Raw genomic sequence first — 17191 nt, 5'->3', positions numbered from 1 at the left:
GCTGTACTGTTTAAAAACCCGCTGGGAAGGACTTCAGAGTATCTCTAAGGTGAGGATAACACCTTACAGTGGTTGCAAAATTTAATTTAGATGAGAAAACATGTAGCATGCTTATTATAATAACTACCATACATTATGCCAAGCATTTACAGATATTATTTAATCTTTATAACAACCCAATAAAGTAGTTACTATTTTCCCCATTTTATAGGCGAGAAAACTAAGTTTGACTTGCCCACTCAATTGACCTTTCAGTTGACAGATGAAACTGAGACAAAAAGGTGAAAACTGATTTGTCTGAGTTCAGGTTAGTGAAGACAGAGCCTCAGAACCTAATTTTTTTTTTTTTTTTTTTTTTTTTTTTTTTTTTTTTTTTTTTTTTTTTTTTGCGGTACGCGGGCCTCTCACTGTTGTGGCCTTTCCTGCTGCGGAGCACAGGCTCCCAGACGCGCAGGCTCAGCGGCCACGGCTCACGGGCCCAGCCGCTCCGCGGCACGTGGGATCTTCCCGGACCGGGACACAAACCCGCGTCCCCTGCATTGGCAGGCAGACTCTCAACCGCTGCGCCACCAGGGAAGCCCCAGAACCTAATTTTTAAAGGCTAGGATGTACTCAAATGCCCACACATTAAATGCAGACTATTCAAACCTAAAATCCAGATTTATTTCCCCTTGCACATTAGCAAAGTGTGCTACTCATTTCCCCTAAGGCTTAGAAGTAGAGATTGACTGGGGGAAAATAAAGAATAAAAGATGTAAATGTGTATGAATAAAGGCAAGAAGCATAACCCACAGTGTGATCCCTGTGGTCTCAAGGCTGACATTGGTCCTGACTGTCTGAGGCAGCAAGAGGAGAGTTTAAGCGCTAGCAAGGAGTGGCCTGCTGGGTTATAGGAACCCTGGCATGGAGACAGTTAACCCTGGGGCTTTGCGCCAGGCCCATCTCAGGCTCTGCAGACACTGGTTTGTTGTTCACAGGCATTTCTTTACCCCTGGAGCCAGGCTTCCGGCTGAATGCCTGCGATCCCCAGGGTTCTCTTTGCAAATCCCTGCTCAATTCCTAACCCTGTCCTCCTTAAAGCCTTACTATTGTTACTCACTTCACGCTATTGTTCTCTGTGGGGTCCTAATCCTCTTTAAAACGATATATTTATACCTCAACAGCTCAGCGGTATTTAAGGGCAGGTCATGGGCAACTGACCCACATGAAAAGCCAATTGAATTTTACATTCCTCTGCCAGAGGCTAAATCAAGTTCTGTTTCATTCATACGGTCTCTTGAGCACAGGTACCCACAGCAGTGGATTGCATATGCTGTCTTCAGGTGTGATGAGATGGGGACAAGTTCGAAAAATCACTGGAGGCCTCTTCCAGTGCTAAAATCCCATTATCATTTCCCATCGACAAATATCTGCTAGGGAATTCCCTGGTGGTCCAGTGGTTAGGACTCCGTGCTTCCACTGCAGGGGGCGCAGGTTCCATGCCTGGTCGGGGAACTAAGATCCTGCATGCCGCATAGCGCGGCCAAGGAAAAAAAAAACAGGAAAAACATATCTGCTAACCCAGGCATTCTCAAAGGAATCAAGAGCTGTTGTCTTGTAAAATTAAGAGTAGCACACGTCAATTCAGCTCTGACCGTGTGTCAAGCACTTTGCCCAGTTACTCAACAAGTCTTGTTTCTGCCAGGAATTCCTTGCTTGTGCCAAGCACTGTTCTAGGTTTTGGAAATTCTGCAGTGTGTATGTTGAAGTCCCTCTCCTCAAGGATCTTAGATTCTAGTGAGGAAGACATGCTAGGGGCAAAAATAATAATAAGATCATTTCATAAGCCGTTAAGCACTATGAAGCAAATAAAGTAGGATAATGTCAGAATTACTTCAGTAGCTATTTGAGGTGAGGTTGGGAAAGTTCTCTCTGAGGAAGGGAGAATGTCAAGAAGGAGGCATCCATGTGAGGGTCTGGGGAAGAGCATTCCAAGCAGCAGGACCCATCAGTGCTAAGGCCCAGTGAGTGTGGTGTGTCTGTGGATAGGGCAGAGCAACATGAAGATGAAGTAGGAGGCTCCTATAGTGCCTCACAGCCATGGAAGGAGTGTGGATTTTATCCGGAGTGTCAGTGGGAAGCCATGGGAGGGTTTGGAGCAGGACAGTGATAGGATCTGATTTACGCTTTAGAACACACTCCTCTGGCTGCTGGGTGTGGACTGGAAGGAGGGAGGTGATGGGGAGGTGGGGGCAGGAAGGCCAGTTAGGACTGCTGCAGTGGACCAGTGAGAGGACGTGGCCTGGACCAGAGCTGCAGAAATGGAGGGGATGGGAAGTGGTTGGATTCAGAATAAGTTTGGAGGTGGAGCTGATGGAATGACCTACTAATAGATTGAAATGAGATCTAAGAGAAAGAGAGGGCTCAGGGGTGACTCCTCATTTTTGGCCTAGGCAGCTAGATAAATGGTGATGCTGTGACTGAGGTTGAGAAGGGTTGAGGAGGGATTTGGGAAGGAAATCAGTACTTTGGCTTTGGCCTTGCTAAGTTTGTGATCTGAGTTGAGCTGTCCAGTAGACAGCTGGGCTCATGAATCTGGAATCTACAAATGGTATGTAATGTTGAGGGTGAATGAGCTCTCTGGGGAGAGCATGTGAGTAGATGGGAGAATGGTACTGAGGACAAGCCTGGGAAGCCCAAGCATGAAGAGATTTGTTTAAAAGGAGGAGGTGCTGGCAAAGGGGAGGTGCTGGCAAAGGAGATGTGCAGTCAGTGAGACTGGAGTGAAATCAGACACATGTGGGGCCTTGAAACCTAAGGTGTTTGAAGGAAGAACTCACTCGGTGAGCTGTGCTGAATCTGCCGGCAGGTTGAGTAAGAAGAGTAGGTCATTGGTGACCACTGTAAAGCCTTCTCCTTGGAGTGATGGGGATGAGTATCCAATTGGAGTAAGTTGAGGAGAGAATAAGAAATGGAGAGGATGCAAAACAGGTTCAGTTATCTATTGCTACTTTAAAAATGCCCAACACTTCATAGCTTCATGACAACACCTACTTTGCATGCAGATCTGCAGTTTGGGAACACTGTCTGCTCCATTTGGTATCAGCTGGAGTGCTGGAAGGCCAGGCCTGGAGGCATCTACAGGTTCACTGACTCCCTCAGCCTGGTGGTTGAGGCTGACTGTCAGCTGGAAGCCCTGCGTGTGTTCTGGGCTTCCCCACAATATGGTGGCTGCGTTCCCCGGGCAAGTCCCGAGTGAGAGCCAGGCACAAACCCTGTCGCCTTTGACGACCTAGTGTCGGAAGTCACATAGTGTCACTTCTGCCCATTCTCTTCATTGAGTACCATAAAGTCCCATCCAGCTTGAAGAGAGGGAGAAATAAACTCTTACCCTTGATGGAAGGAACATGGGAGACCAGACCTACTGCTGTGCCAGTTTCGGAAAATAACATCTTCCACAAGGGGTTTTGTTGTCACGGGAGCCAAAGTCAGGACAGTGGCTGGAGGGGAGTAGGAATCGGCAGGGCCAGTGGATCCAGTAGGCACAGTACCTAGGGCCCACAATATTTATTTTTTCTTTATTTTCTTTTTGGCTGTGTTGGGTCTTCGTTCCTGCACGCGGGCTCTATATAGTTGCAGTGAGCAGGAGCTACTCTCGTGGCGGTGCGTGGGCTTCTCATTGCAGTGGCTTCTCTTGTTGCGGAGCACGGGCTCTAGGTGTGCGGGCTTCAGTGGTTGTGGCTCGCAGACTCTAGAGCGCAGGCTCAGTAGTTGTGGCGCATGGGCTTAGTTGCTCCGTGGCATGTGGGATCCTCCTGGACCAGGGCTCAAACCCATGTCCCCTGCATCGGCAGGCAGATTCTTAACCACTGCACCACCAGGGAAGTCCCCGGGCCCACTATATTTTTAATTTCTTTTAAATGTTTTAATTTTCAAAACCAGAAGAAAGAATTAATATAATGCAACCTGGACTGGACTGGATTATATTCATCTTTTTACCAATGAATGATAAAATAGCACTTTTAATATTTCCTTATTTAATATTTAATTATCAATATTAATCTTGTTACCCATGAAGGCAAATGTGGGTAGGCCCAAAGAAGTCACAGTGGGATCCTGAATGTGGGATTAAGGAAGAATTTTTGTTTTGCTTAATCTTGCTTTCATAAAGGTGATATTAAAGCACATCTGCAAACGGGAATCATCCATTAGAGAAGGATAAATGGAGGGTGCAGAAGAGAAAGGGATTACTGTGGACATGAAGTGCTTGAGTAGGCAAAGGGAGGTGACATCTAGAAACCAAGTGGAGGAGCTTACAGGGGGAGCAGTGGGAAAGGGACGCTGCGTCCATCGAACCAGGAAGAGGGGCCGGGTATGTGAGCACAGGTGCAGAGAGGTGTGTCTGCTATGGGAGGATGAGGTGGTTGTCAGATGCATCTGCTTCTCTGTGAAGTGAAGGATGTGACAAGGTCATCAGCTGAACGTGGGAGCGAGGGCAGGAAGTGTGGTGGAAGAGTCATCTCGGGGAGAAGGGACTCAAGTCAGCAGAGGAGAGCGTGCAGTACAACTGTCCGGCATTATTTGAAGTGTGTGTGGCCAGTGTGATTTTCTGACTTTTTCCAGCTGTGTTCAGCCTCGGGTGCAGATGAGGTGTTATTGCCTAGTTAAGGGGATAGCTGTAGCCAGGGCCAGGTTTTGCCAAGCGAGTAGTTAGAGGGAGAGAGGGGTGCAAAGGTCAAGGTCATGGCAAGGAAATGACAAGAGTTCTGGGCCGTGCGTAAGGATAAGGAGGAAAGTGAGAATGTGTCAGATGTTAAAAAGCATAGTGATAGACGGGTTGGAAGTCTCAACAGGGCTGGTGAGTTGCTGGAGTGAAGCTGTTAGTGTTAGTGAGTGGAAGGAGAGGCAATGACGGTGTTTGAATGTTTCAGACCATCAGTAGAGAAATTCATGGTAGCAAGGCCTCCGGTAGACATTCTCAGACTTCACGTGCCGTGGAAGCACCTGGAGAGCTTTTTAAAACACAGACTGTGGCCCCACAACCCCAAGTTCCAGATTCACTAGGGGAGGAGGGGCCTGAGAATCTGCATTTATAACAGACTCCCAGATGTTGCAGCTGCTGGCCCAGGGACCACAGTGAATGGGGGCCAAGGTGGGGTGGAAGAGATGGAGAACTTCCAAGACTCAAGGGTGTGATCTGTAAAGGAGCTTCAGATATCATGCTGGGGACTGAGTTAGCCTGGGGACAGAGGTGCTCACCCAGAGCCCTTCGCATCACAGACCCTGCTGCTCCTCATTAGGCCAAGTGAAGGGCGAGCCCCAGCTCACCAGTGATTCTGTTTTATGGGCTAGGAGTTGGCCTTGCTTCCTCTCTGGACTTCAGAGTCTCCTCTGTCTCCAAGATGGGCCTCCCTGGAGCAGCATGGTGCCCAACAGAAAGGGACAGGGAGCACATGTGAGATGGGAGGGTCTCAGCATGTCTTCCCAACTCGGCCTCCATCTGCCTGCCTCTCAGTGTCCTCCCCTTCTCCCTCTTCAGAATCTGCCTGGCAGCTTAGTTGGTTGATGAGACTAAAGGGAGGGGTGAGGCTGGGGGAGCTTAGCTGACTGGAGGTCATACCTTCCAGGGGAATCTTCTAATGATCTTAGGGCGCTTAGCTGGCCTGGTCCCGCCCCCTTGCTACCAGGCCCCTGCACTGCCCATCCCGTTCTGTTGGCTAGGAGATGATGAAGAGCCTGGCTAAGAGGAGGAAAGGGACGAAGAGGGCCCTCGCGTAAGGAATCCATTGGCAGAAGCCCGGGAAGAAGCACAGACCCTTGCTCCCTGACATCCCCGGGGGTCAGGATGGGGCAGCAGTTCAGCTGGGAGGAGGCAGAGGAGAACGGCGCCATGGACGTGGCAGAGCTGCAGGAGTGGTACAAGAAGTTCCTGGAGGAGTGCCCCAGCGGCACGCTCTTCATGCACGAGTTTAAGCACTTCTTCAAGGTCGCGGGCAACGAGGAGGCCACCCAGTATGTAGAGGGCATGTTCCGAGCTTTCGACAAGAACGGGGTAAGGCGCCCTGAGGGGGAGGACCGATGGCTCAGGTCTCATCCCGGTGCTAAAGGAGCATCCTCAGTGGGAGCTCCGTTCCCCAGCCCTCCTGCTCTTCTGCTCTTCGTTTCTCTCCATCCCCTCTCACCTTTTCTGCCTCACTGTTCCCCCAAACTCTTCTCCCCATCATTCCTCTTTCCATCTTCTCTCCCTCCCCTCCACCTCTCCGCTCTCATGTGACTGGCCCTCTTCCTGAGAGCTGAGGGGAGACTCCGCAGAAAGGTGCACGGTCCAGCCCTCTCTGCGTGTATTTATGGACAGGGCTCTGTAGCCGGAGGGCCTGTTTTTTCGCACCCACCAGAGCACCCCTCGCTGTAAAGATAAGGGGCTCCAGAGCTGCTCTAAATGGGTGGAGCTATCTTGGAACAGGTTGTGAGCGCCCCCTTGTTGGGGTCCTTCGAATTGAGACCCGTCAGCTCTTCCCACCCAGAAAGCTGGAGGAGGCTCCTTCCTGGACTTGGAGGTTGGACGGATTATTGTAAAAGCCCCTTTCTACTCTTCAGGCCATAAAAGATTCCATGAAATCATCCATCCACGGGGTTTCTTCCAGCCCTTGGATGGCACCAGGAGCTAAGAAGATAATATATTTTGTAAATGCGCACTTGGGAATTGAATTCAAACATTGAAATCCCTTCATTATTTAAGGCCATCCAGTCCAGCGCCTCTGCAGTACTTTAAACCATTAGGTTTGCCTCAAATACCTATTTCAGTCCCCCAAATTGAGGGGGAGGTGGGTTGGACCTAGATAAATTAATCTGGAGAAAGCGGTGGGTACCCCACTTCTTTGTAGGGGGAGAGCTTCACTTTCTAGAGAGAGTCACTGGGAACGCTTCTTCAGGTCCCAACCTGACCCTGGTACCGGTCAGTGCACATCTCCTCATCGCCTGTAGGGGGCGGGAGGGCGGGGTCAGCGTCATTCCCTGCAACAGAAACCTCCTTAGAGATGAACCCTATCTCGGGGCCTAGAGTGAGCTTCAGCCTTCCCAAAGCTCCTCTCCACAGGCGCCTCTGAGGCAGCAGCAGCCCTGGGAGGGAACAGGCAGAGGTTGTTATTCCAAATTCAGTGAATTGATTGACCAAGATCATATACTCAGGGGTCCTGAGTCCCAGGCAAGTGCTCCTGCCCAGAAGGCAGTTTGTTGGGTTTTTTTCAGAGAGAAAATGATTTTTCTAAGTGTTGAATGTCATAAGAAAAGTAAATAGGGCTTCCCTGGTGGCTCAGTGGTTGAGAATCTGCCTGCCGATTCAGGGGACACGGGTTCGTGCCCCGGTCCGGGAAGATCCCACATGCCGTGGAGCGGCTGGGTCCGTGAGCCATGGCCGCTGAGCCTGCGCGTCCGGAGCCTGCGCTCCGCAATGGGGGACGCCACAACAGTGAGAGGCCCGCGTACCGCAAATAAAAAAAAAAAAAAAAAGTAAATAAATAGATCATATATAGCAAGAGTCAATATCATAGATTTATCAATCTTCCTCAAATTCATTTAAAATTCAGTATAGTAACAATTCAGGATCTCAAAGGGATTATGAAGCCCCTGGGAATAATATGGCTGACCTCTTATACCTCATCTCCTCCTATAAATCAGCATATAATATTCATCATTTGTTTTTAAAACAACCTTTTAATTTTGGTATGATTTTAAATTTACAGAAAAATCATAATAGTGCAATTAATTCTCATGTACAGTTTATCCAAATTCCCCAGCTGTTTACATTTTGCCTCATTTGCTTTACCATTCTCTCCGTGTAATGTATTATGTATTTATGTATATATACATACACATAATATATACATATATGTGTATATTGTGCATATAAATATACATAACATATTTTTTAGAGAAAATTATAGACATCACAACCTTTTACCCAAGTATTCTACTGTGTATTTTCTAAGACCAAGGGCATTCTCTTAACCTAATAAGTGATCAAATCAGGAAATTCAACAGTAATAAATTCTGTTATCTAATCGACAATCCATATTCAAGTTTGGTCAATTGTCCTGATGACATCCATTGTAACTTTTTTTTTTTTTTGATCACACATTGCATTTACTTGTTCTGTCTCTTTCTTAGCCTTTAATTTGGGAACTTTAATCTCAGCTTTTCTTTATCTTATTTGACTCTGACATTTTCGAAGACTGCAGACCAGTGATTTGGGTTTGTCCCATGTTGCCTCGTGATGAGATTCAGGTTACACTTCTGGCAGAAATGCCCCAGAAGAGATGCTGTGTCCTCCTGAGTGCATCATGTCAGGGGGCACATTATGTTAGTTTGTCCCATTAGTGGAGTGGTTCACTTCGATTACTTGGATACATGGTGTTCTGCCAGGTTCCACCACTGTAAAGTGACTATTTTTCCTTTGTAATTTATAAGCATCTTATAGGGGGATACTTTGAGACTAAGTAAAGCTCCTGTTGCTCATCAAATGCCCATCCCCTGGGTTTGGCCTCAGCTGATAATTTTCTAACTCCACCGTCGCTTCTCTATTTATTACTTGGCCTCCTGCTGTAAGGAAGAGCATTCTAGGCCGGTGTTTTCAGCTCCTCTGTCAGGGACTGAGCCTTCTTTCTTTTCTTTTCCCACTATGTGTCTCCAAACCTCCACCCGACTCCACTTTCCACCTTGGCATAATCTTTGTATCAGCAAGTCTTGTTTCTAGGCAGTTGGTCTGAGATTTCTAGGGCAAATAAAATCAAAAGAGCTCATAGATCTTGCTCACAGGTCAAAATCTGAGGTGGTGGAAACAGGGTTTCGGTGGAGGCAAGGAGGTAGGAGTACCTGGTCTCTGCTGCTGCTACGCCCCCTCCTGGTGGTGGTGGTAACACTCGCCTCCGGTGCTTGCCTGTGATGCACTGGATGGAAGAAAAGGGAGGGTGAAGCTCAAATGTCCTTCGGGATCCTTATGTAAGGAGTGGTGGGGGTCAGGGTTGGTTCACCAGTGCAGCCCGTTCAGGGAGAAACAAGGCAGGTAATCCCACAGAGCAGATCACGTTCCTGTCACTTCTGCTCCAGCTCTTGAGTAGACAGCCATTTCTATCATCTTGGGCCCCTGTGGGTAACTGAAGCTGATGAGAGCTTGTGTGCAATGGATGAAATTAGCCCCAGCTGGAAGCTTTCCAGAGCTGGTCCGGGGGGGTGGGGGCGTTTGAAGTAAACTCGCAGGGGAGATCACTTGTCAGGAAGGGGCTGCTCTACAGTGGGCTTGAGGTAAGGCAAGGGGTCTTTGTGGAAACCGTATCATTGTGAGATAGGATGTTATGAGAACAGAAGGTTCTAGACAAAGATTGTGGGGGAATCTAGAGATCTGGAGAGTAGGGATTTGTCCGTGGTTTTTTGTTTGTTTGTTTGTTTGTTGTTCTCCCCTTGGTGCTAGACACCAGGTTCATTTTTTAGACAATAATAGACCTTGCATGGTGTAAGACATTTCTCCCAACCTTGATGAACCGGAGAAGCCATGTAGCTTGAAAGGCTCTGCCACTTGCTGGGCGGGAATTTCTTGGGCAACTTATTCAACCTCTGAGTCTCTGTTTCCTCATCCATGTCATGGGGATGACAGACCTGAGGGAGACGATGTATGTAAAACAGATGATCCCTACCAGCCATTTTGCACACATTTTCCTACCCAATTCTTATTTTAAAAGAAACCTAACATCTATTTTTAGTAAGCTTAATAAATAATAACTACTAATGAAAATAGCCTTTTAAAGAACAACCAGTTATCTATCACATTATACACCTTAATCTTACACAGTGTTCTTTAAAAGGCTATTTTGCAATTATTACCTCAGTAGAGCTGGGGAGGAAAAACTGGAAACAAGCCAAATAACCTTCAATGAGCAAACAGAAAGCAAACTAGGGACCATTCATACAATGGTGCACCATACAGTAATAAGAAGGAAGGAACTGTTGACTGTTGATGCATGCAGTGACTGAGATAAATCTCCAGGGCATTGTGCTGAGTAAAAAAAAGAGTTATACATTATATGATTCTATTTATATACCATTCTCAAAGTGAAAATATTATTGTGGTGGAGAACAGATCAGTGGTTGTCAAGTGTTACGGTTGGGGGAAACATGTGACCCTTAAGAGGTAACACAAGAGAGTTTCTTTGTGTTGAGATTTACTCGTATATACACGTGATAAAATTTTGTAGAACAAGTGGAGAGGGGCAATTCAGGGGTAGGGGATTAAGAAGAACAAACTGTTACATATGAAATAAGCTACAAGGATATACTGTACGACACAGGGAATATAGCCAATATTGTATGCTCCAATAAATCGAGCATAATCTTTAAAAATTATGAATCACTGAATTGTACACCTGGAATTTATATAATATTGTACGTCAACTATATTTCAATTAAAAAATTCATAGAGGGGCTTCCCTGGTGGCGCAGTGGTTAAGAATTCGCCTGCCAACTCAGGAGACACAGGTTCAAGCCCTGGTCCGGGAAGATCCCACATGCCATGGAGCAACGAATCCTGTGCGCCACAACTACTGAGCCCGCGTGCTGCAACTATTGAAGCCGCACGTCTATAGCCTATAGCCCGTGCTCTGCAACAAGAGAAGCCACTGCAGTAGCCCCTGCTCATCACAACTAGAGAAAGCCTGTGCGCAGCAACGAAGACCCAACACGCCCCCCCAAAAAAAAAAGACTACTGGTGGGGGGCGAGGAACAACTAGCAACTGCTAAGAATCTACCCTAGAGAAATTACCAGAGACATAAGAAAAAATACATATGTACAAAGATGTTCATTGTGTCACATAAAATATCAAAACCATGTTTAGCAGGAGGGACTTCCCAGTATTCCTCTGAAAAAGAAGAAAAGGGGGCTTCCCTGGTGGCGCAGTGGTTGAGAGTCCGCCTGCCGATGCAGGAGACACGGGTTCGTGCCCTGGTCCGGGAAGATCCCACATGCCGCAGAGCAACTAAGCCCGTGAGCCATGGCCCAGCAAAAAAAAAAAAAAAGAAGAAGAAAAGGTATAATTTTAAATAATTTTGAAGGCATGGGAAATTTTAAAATAAAAATCCAGGAACTAAAATTATAGCTACAGTCTAACCTCAATTAGGTGAATACATTATGAGGAGTGTGGAGGACCAGAAGGAATTATATAAAGGATGTTGAATAAAACTCTTCAGGTAGGCTCATCTTATTTTCTTGGTTTTTCATTAGGCTTTTGCTGTTGCCCTCATTTGGGGCTGTGTTCTTCTGCTGCTCAAACCTTGCCCACCCAGGCACCCCTTGAACCGGGCCTGAGTGACCTGACCCAGTGGGACAGTGGGGCTCTGGGCCAGCAATGCCATTTCTGATTACAAAGTCATAGGAATGGGCTTCCCTGGTGGTGCAGTGGTTAAGAATCTGCCTGCCAATGCAGGGGACACAGGTTCGAGCCCTGGTGCAGGGAAGATCCCACATGCCACAGAGCAACTAAGCCTGTGCACCACAACTACTGACCCTGGGCTCTAGAGCCCACAAGCCACAACTACTGAAGCCCACATGCCTAAAGCCCATGCTCCGCAACAAGAGAAGCCACCACAATGAGAAGCCTGTGCATCTTAACGAAGAGCAGCCCCTGCTCCTCGCAATGAGAGAAAGCCCACATGCAGCAGTGAAGACCCAACATAGCCAAAAATAAATAAATTAAATAAATAAATTTTTTAAAAAATTTATATTAAAAGAAAAACAAAGTCATGGGAATGACAGACACTCCTGGGAGAGATGGCAATTCCAATTTTTGATTTGGAGGGCTGAGATCCTGACCCTGAAACACGTGAGGTCCTGCTTTCTAATTTCCTGTCAAAACTATGTTAGTCTCAAATTCAGACTTAATCATTTCTTCATCGATTCATAAATATTTATGAGACTCTGGGGGGAAGTGGCATTGTGCTAGGCATGGAGGAGGGATAAAAGCAATGTAAACCCCTCTCCTTTCTCCCGGAGCATAGAATGTAGCTAGAGAATGAGACATACGGAACACTTAAGGGTAGAATAGATGGTAGGTGCTGGGAGTGTCGGAAGAGGGAGAGAGAGATCATTGTGACTGAAGTGGTGTGAGAAGGAAGGCTTCCTGGAGGAGGGGACCCTTGAGTTGAGCCTTGAAGGACAGATAGGAGTGGCTGAGCATGGAGACTGGGAATAGATTCCAGGGCAGAGAGTAGCACAAACACAGATGCAGAGGCACACGGAATGCAAGGAGGAGGCAAAGCCCTGAGTTTACAGGGATGGTGGCCTAGATTAGGGCTCACACCTGCGCTCCAGGGAGATATGGGCGGCGGGCGGGAGGGAGCCTCACAGCTCCCACTCCCAATGCAGGACGACACCATCGACTTCCTGGAGTATGTGGCAGCCCTGAACCTTGTGCTGAGGGGCACCCTGGAGCACAAGTTGAAGTGGACCTTCAAGATCTATGACAAGGACCGCAATGGCTTCATTGACCGCCTGGAGCTGCTGGACATCGTGGAGGTCAGTGTCTGCTCAGGGCAGGGGGGCAGGGCAGGCACCTGGGCATGTGGCCCCGCTGGGCTGTGAGTGCTGGCTGCTGAAGTGGGGGCCCCTGGGGCTGGGGGTGGGAAGGGGCATTAGAATCATTCAGAGTGTGCTTTCCGACCACAGTGAAATTAAGCTAGAGATCAGTTACAAAAAGAGAATGAGAAAATCCCCATCTGTTTGGAAATTAGGCAATCCACTTCCTAATACTCCATGAATCAAAACAATAATATCACACATACAAAGTATTGTGAACTGAATAATAATGTAAACGTAACAAAACTTGTGGAATGCAGCTAAAGCTGGACTTGCAGAAACATCGGTAGCCTTAAAATGTTTATACTAGAAAATAAGAGAGGCTGAAAATTCAGTGATCCAAGACGTCATCTCAAGAAATTAGAAAAAAAGAGCAAACTAAGGCCAAAGAAAGCAGAAGAAAAGAACAAAGAGCAGAAATTAATGAAACAGAACACAAATGCATAAGGAAAGTCAACAAAAGCAAAACTTGGTTCTTTGAAAAGACTAACAAAGCTGATTGACTACTAGCAAGAACAAGCAAGGGGTAAAAAAAAGTACGACAGCTCAGACTCTGCACGAAACTTGCATTAGCCTATTCTCCCCAGAACTGCACTCTGAGGAGGGGGTTGTTGGTCCATTTTACAGATAAGGAAATCGGCCCGTGGAGGTCGTGTGGTTTGCCCAAGTTCATCCACCAGGAGGTGCTGGGCTGCCTGTAACCCCTGAGCCTCCCAGCACCGTTAGTGGGGCCTGCTTTGTGCCAGGCGCTGCACTGGGCTGTGGGGACCCAGAAGGCACACCTCTGTCCTCAGCCCCACCCAAGGACTAAGGATAATCCTCACATTTGTCTGCCTCTTTCCCGTTTCACTTCCAAACGTTGCCTCATTGCCAGAAACAGGGCAAGGGAGACACCTGTGCTTTTCCCTCTCCCGTCATCCTATCTCACACACACACATATATCTATAAATACACTAAAATCTCTTTTCCTCTCTCAATCTCCATTTCTTCCTCTGTAGTGTGTTTAGACCATCACTGTGCCGTCCGCATCCCTCCTTAAAGGTTTCGGGTGTCAGCTCTGACACAGTGGAAATGCCAAAGGCGTGGGGCTGAAGCGGTGTGTGAAGCCGGGAACTCCTCGGTTGGAATTAGGCCAGTGGGACCCTGAGGGAACAATGGGACCCGCGGGTCACTTTTAATTTGGTCCCGTGGCCCTCAGATACACAGACTGGGGGGCAGCGCTGGGGATGACCTGCCGAGGGATGTGGGTCCTGGGGAGAGGGCAGGGCGTGCAGGGTCTTGTGGGTACCACCGGGATCTCTCCCACAGTCCATCTACAAGCTGAAGAAAGCCTGCAGGGTGGAGATGGAGGCTGATGAGCAAGGCGAGCTGCTCACACCTGAGGAGGTCGTGGACAGGATCTTCCTCCTGGTGGATGAGAACGGAGATGGTAACGGGCAGAGAAGATGGTGGGGCAGGTGGGGGGCACGGCACCCATCCTGGATCACCCCACTTTCTATCCACATGACCTTAGGCAAGGCCCTTCACCTCCTGACAGTGAGATGGGTGTGGAGGGGAATACATAAAATTACAAGGGTGTCACTAGCATGTGAGGTTTGTAAGAGTGATTAAAACTCCTGTGGGAGTTGCTGATGGAGGCCAGGCAAGCGCAGTGGAAGAAGAGGAGCTTTGGAGTCGGGCAGACCAGGGTGTTACATTTACCCTCTCAGCCTGGTCTCAGTTTCTTCTCCTGGAAAATGGGGCCAAGAACGGTTGAAAGGAAAAAATGGGGTCATGTACTTAAGAGCCGGCTACTTGGGCTCTCCTCGCTGTTGCTCAGAGCCCCAGCCCCAGGCTGTACAGGGAGGCAGCTGGCTGGGAACACACCCAGAAGAGCCCTCAAGAGCATTCTGAGGGTACCGCGGGCAGAAGTAAAATTTAAACTCACTTGCAAATAAAGTCCCTTAAAGAAACCCTTGAAGGTTCCAGGTGACTCCTGGAGAGTCAGGGAATCAACAAGGCCCAAGCTTAGGCCCTGAGGCCGCAGGCTCATCTGTGTACAAGGTGTAGGCGCACCCAAGGAGAGGAGGCCTCACCTCCCACCCCCACCCCGTTTCTTCCATTCCCCCTGTGACCGTCTCTCCTACCCCTTGTGCAGGCCAGCTGTCCCTGAATGAGTTCATTGAAGGTGCCCGTCGTGACAAGTGGGTGATGAAGATGCTGCAGATAGACGTGAATCCCGGTAGCTGGATCTCTCAGCAAAGGCGGAAAAGTGCCATGTTCTGAGGGCTCCGGGGTCCTGGGAGCCCTCCAAGACTCCAGGCTCACCAGGTTTCCAGAGCAGTGGGAGGGTCCCTGGCTCAGCCTGCTTATGCCCACTCTTAGCCTGGCTTGGACTTCCTGGCATCCCCCTGTGCAGGGGGTGGGGCTGAGTGGGGAGGGGAGGGGCCGTTGGCCTGAAGTGGCCAACAGGACCCGGTCCATTGGGAGGATTCACCGTGGTGAAGGGAACAGGCTTCCTCTCCCCCTTCAGCTGCTCCTGGGAAAGCTATGCCTTGGCTAGGTGGTTGTGGGGTTTCCACAAATTCCTACATGGTTCATAGCTGGAAGCAGGGAAAACTGAGGGGTAGGGGTTCCGTAGATGAAATTAGCAATGAGAATGCCCACACAGTATGAAAGTGACTAGTAGAAGGGTGGGGCTGGCAGGTGTTGTTGACTCTGAAGAAAAGGTAGGAACTGGGGAGAAGGGATGGATAATAATTACATCCCCCCAGGATCCTGAGGAATGTTCATGGGAGGACTCTTGCCTCTTCCTCTCCAAGTTGTCCTTGCCAGGGGTGTCAGGAGGGATACTTGCAACAAGTAAGGCTGTGGTCTTCCTGCCCTTGGAGGGGGTCAGCTGTGCTTAAAGGGGCTGTTTCAGCTCTGCCCTGGTGCTGCTCGCCCAGCGCCTGCTGCCAACCCCTCCCGACCCTCCTCTCCCCCTCCCTACCCCTCATCCCTCACACTCACCTCTCCAACCCCCGCCCCCAGAATGGACCCTCCACAGTTCCCCGTCACAAGCCCACAAGCCAAATGTGTCTCCCTAAAGGATGGAGAAAACTTTCCTCTGTCTCTGGAGAGAACTGGGGCCTGCCAACCTGGGTTCTAGGCCAGGCTTTGCCTCCAACTGCTGTGTGACCCAAGACAGCCATTTCTTTTCCCTAGCCTTGGTGTCTCATCTGCACGGTGAGCAGGTTGGGCTAGACAAGCAGTTTTCAGATTATTACTTTTTTAGATGTGGAATTTTTTTGGTTTTTTTGGCCGCACTGCACAGCTTGTAGGATCTTAGTTCCCCAACCGGGGATTGAACCCAGGCCCTCGGCACTGAGAGCACGGAGTCCTAACGACTGGACCGCCAGGGAATTCTCTAGACGTGGAAATACTTTTGTTATACAAACTCTATGTGCAATCCCAGTACATAGACTAGATTAAAAGGCAGTCACTCTGGGGCTTCCCTGGTGGTGCAGTGGTTAAGAATCCGCCTGCCGATGCAGGGGACACGGGTTTGAGCCCTGGTCAAGGAAGATCCCACATGCTGTGGAGCAACTGAACCCATGCGCCACAACTACTGAGCCTGCGCTGTAGAGCCCGCGAGCCACAACTACTGAGCCCACATGCCACAACTACTGAAGCCTGCGCACCTAGAGCCTGTGCTCCGCAACAAGAGAAGCCACCGCAATGAGAAGCCAGCACACTGCAACGAAGAGTAGCCCCCGCTCACCATAGCGAGAGAAAGCCCGCGCGCAGCAACGAAGACCCAACGCAGCCATAAATAAATAAATTTATTTTAAAAAGAATCCGCCTGCCAATGCAGGGGACACCGGTTCAAGCCTTGGCCCGGGAAGATCCCACATGCCGCGGAGCAACTAAGCCCATGCGCCGCAACTACTGAGTAGCGGAGTAGCCTCCTCTCACTGCAACTAGAGAAAGCCTGCACGCAGCAACGAAGACCCAATGCAGCCAAAAATAAATAAATAAAAGGCAGTCACTCTGGCTGCATGGGGTGCCGAGGAACTTAGAAAAGGAACTCATGTGACTAGATATGTTTCTGTGTTGATGTATGAAGAATAAAACTAACTTGTAGAGCCTGTGACTTCATGGGCATTATATTCATATAAAGTTTCCTTTAGGGCTTCCCTGGTGGCGCAGTGGTTGAGAGTCCGCCTGCCGTTGCAGGGGACGTGGGTTCGTGCCCCGGTCCAGGAGGATCCCGCGTACCGTGGAGCTGCTGGGCCCGTGGGCCGTGGCCGCTGGGCCTGCGCTTCCGGAGCCTGTGCTCCGCGGCGGGAGGGGCCACAGCGGTGAGAGGCCCGCGTACCAAAAAAAAAAAAAAAAAGTTTCCTTTACAAACAAATGTAAAGTAAAAAAATAGTTGATTAAAAAATAATAGTAGGGCTTCCCTGGTGGCGCACTGGTTGAGAATCCGCCTGCCAATGCAGGGGACACGGGTTCGAGCCCTGGTCCAGGAGGATCTCACATGCCGCAGAGCAACTTGAGCCTGTGCGCCACAGCTACTGAGCCTGCGCTCTGGAGCCTACAAGCCACAACTGCCGAAGCCCACGTGCCACGACT

At 49.0% G+C, this 17191-nt stretch overlaps 1 protein-coding gene across 1 annotated transcript; it reads left to right on the top strand.

The window, feature by feature from the left end:
* Positions 1-8: 8 nt before the first annotated feature.
* On the top strand, positions 9-14863 carry GUCA1B (guanylate cyclase activator 1B). Its single transcript, XM_059075703.2, has 5 exons — positions 9-49; positions 5701-6031; positions 12389-12538; positions 13907-14027; positions 14736-14863. Exons 2-5 carry the CDS (start codon positions 5825-5827, stop codon positions 14861-14863), a joined length of 606 nt encoding a protein of 201 aa, XP_058931686.1. The 5' UTR covers positions 9-49; positions 5701-5824.
* The last annotated feature ends 2328 nt before the right edge of the window (positions 14864-17191 follow it).

Source organism: Kogia breviceps, chromosome 10 (assembly GCF_026419965.1).
Source record: "Kogia breviceps isolate mKogBre1 chromosome 10, mKogBre1 haplotype 1, whole genome shotgun sequence".
NCBI classification, from domain to species: Eukaryota; Metazoa; Chordata; class Mammalia; order Artiodactyla; family Physeteridae; genus Kogia; species Kogia breviceps.
Note: the sequence above shows the minus strand (reverse complement) of the source record. Positions and strands in the feature narration are given on the sequence as shown.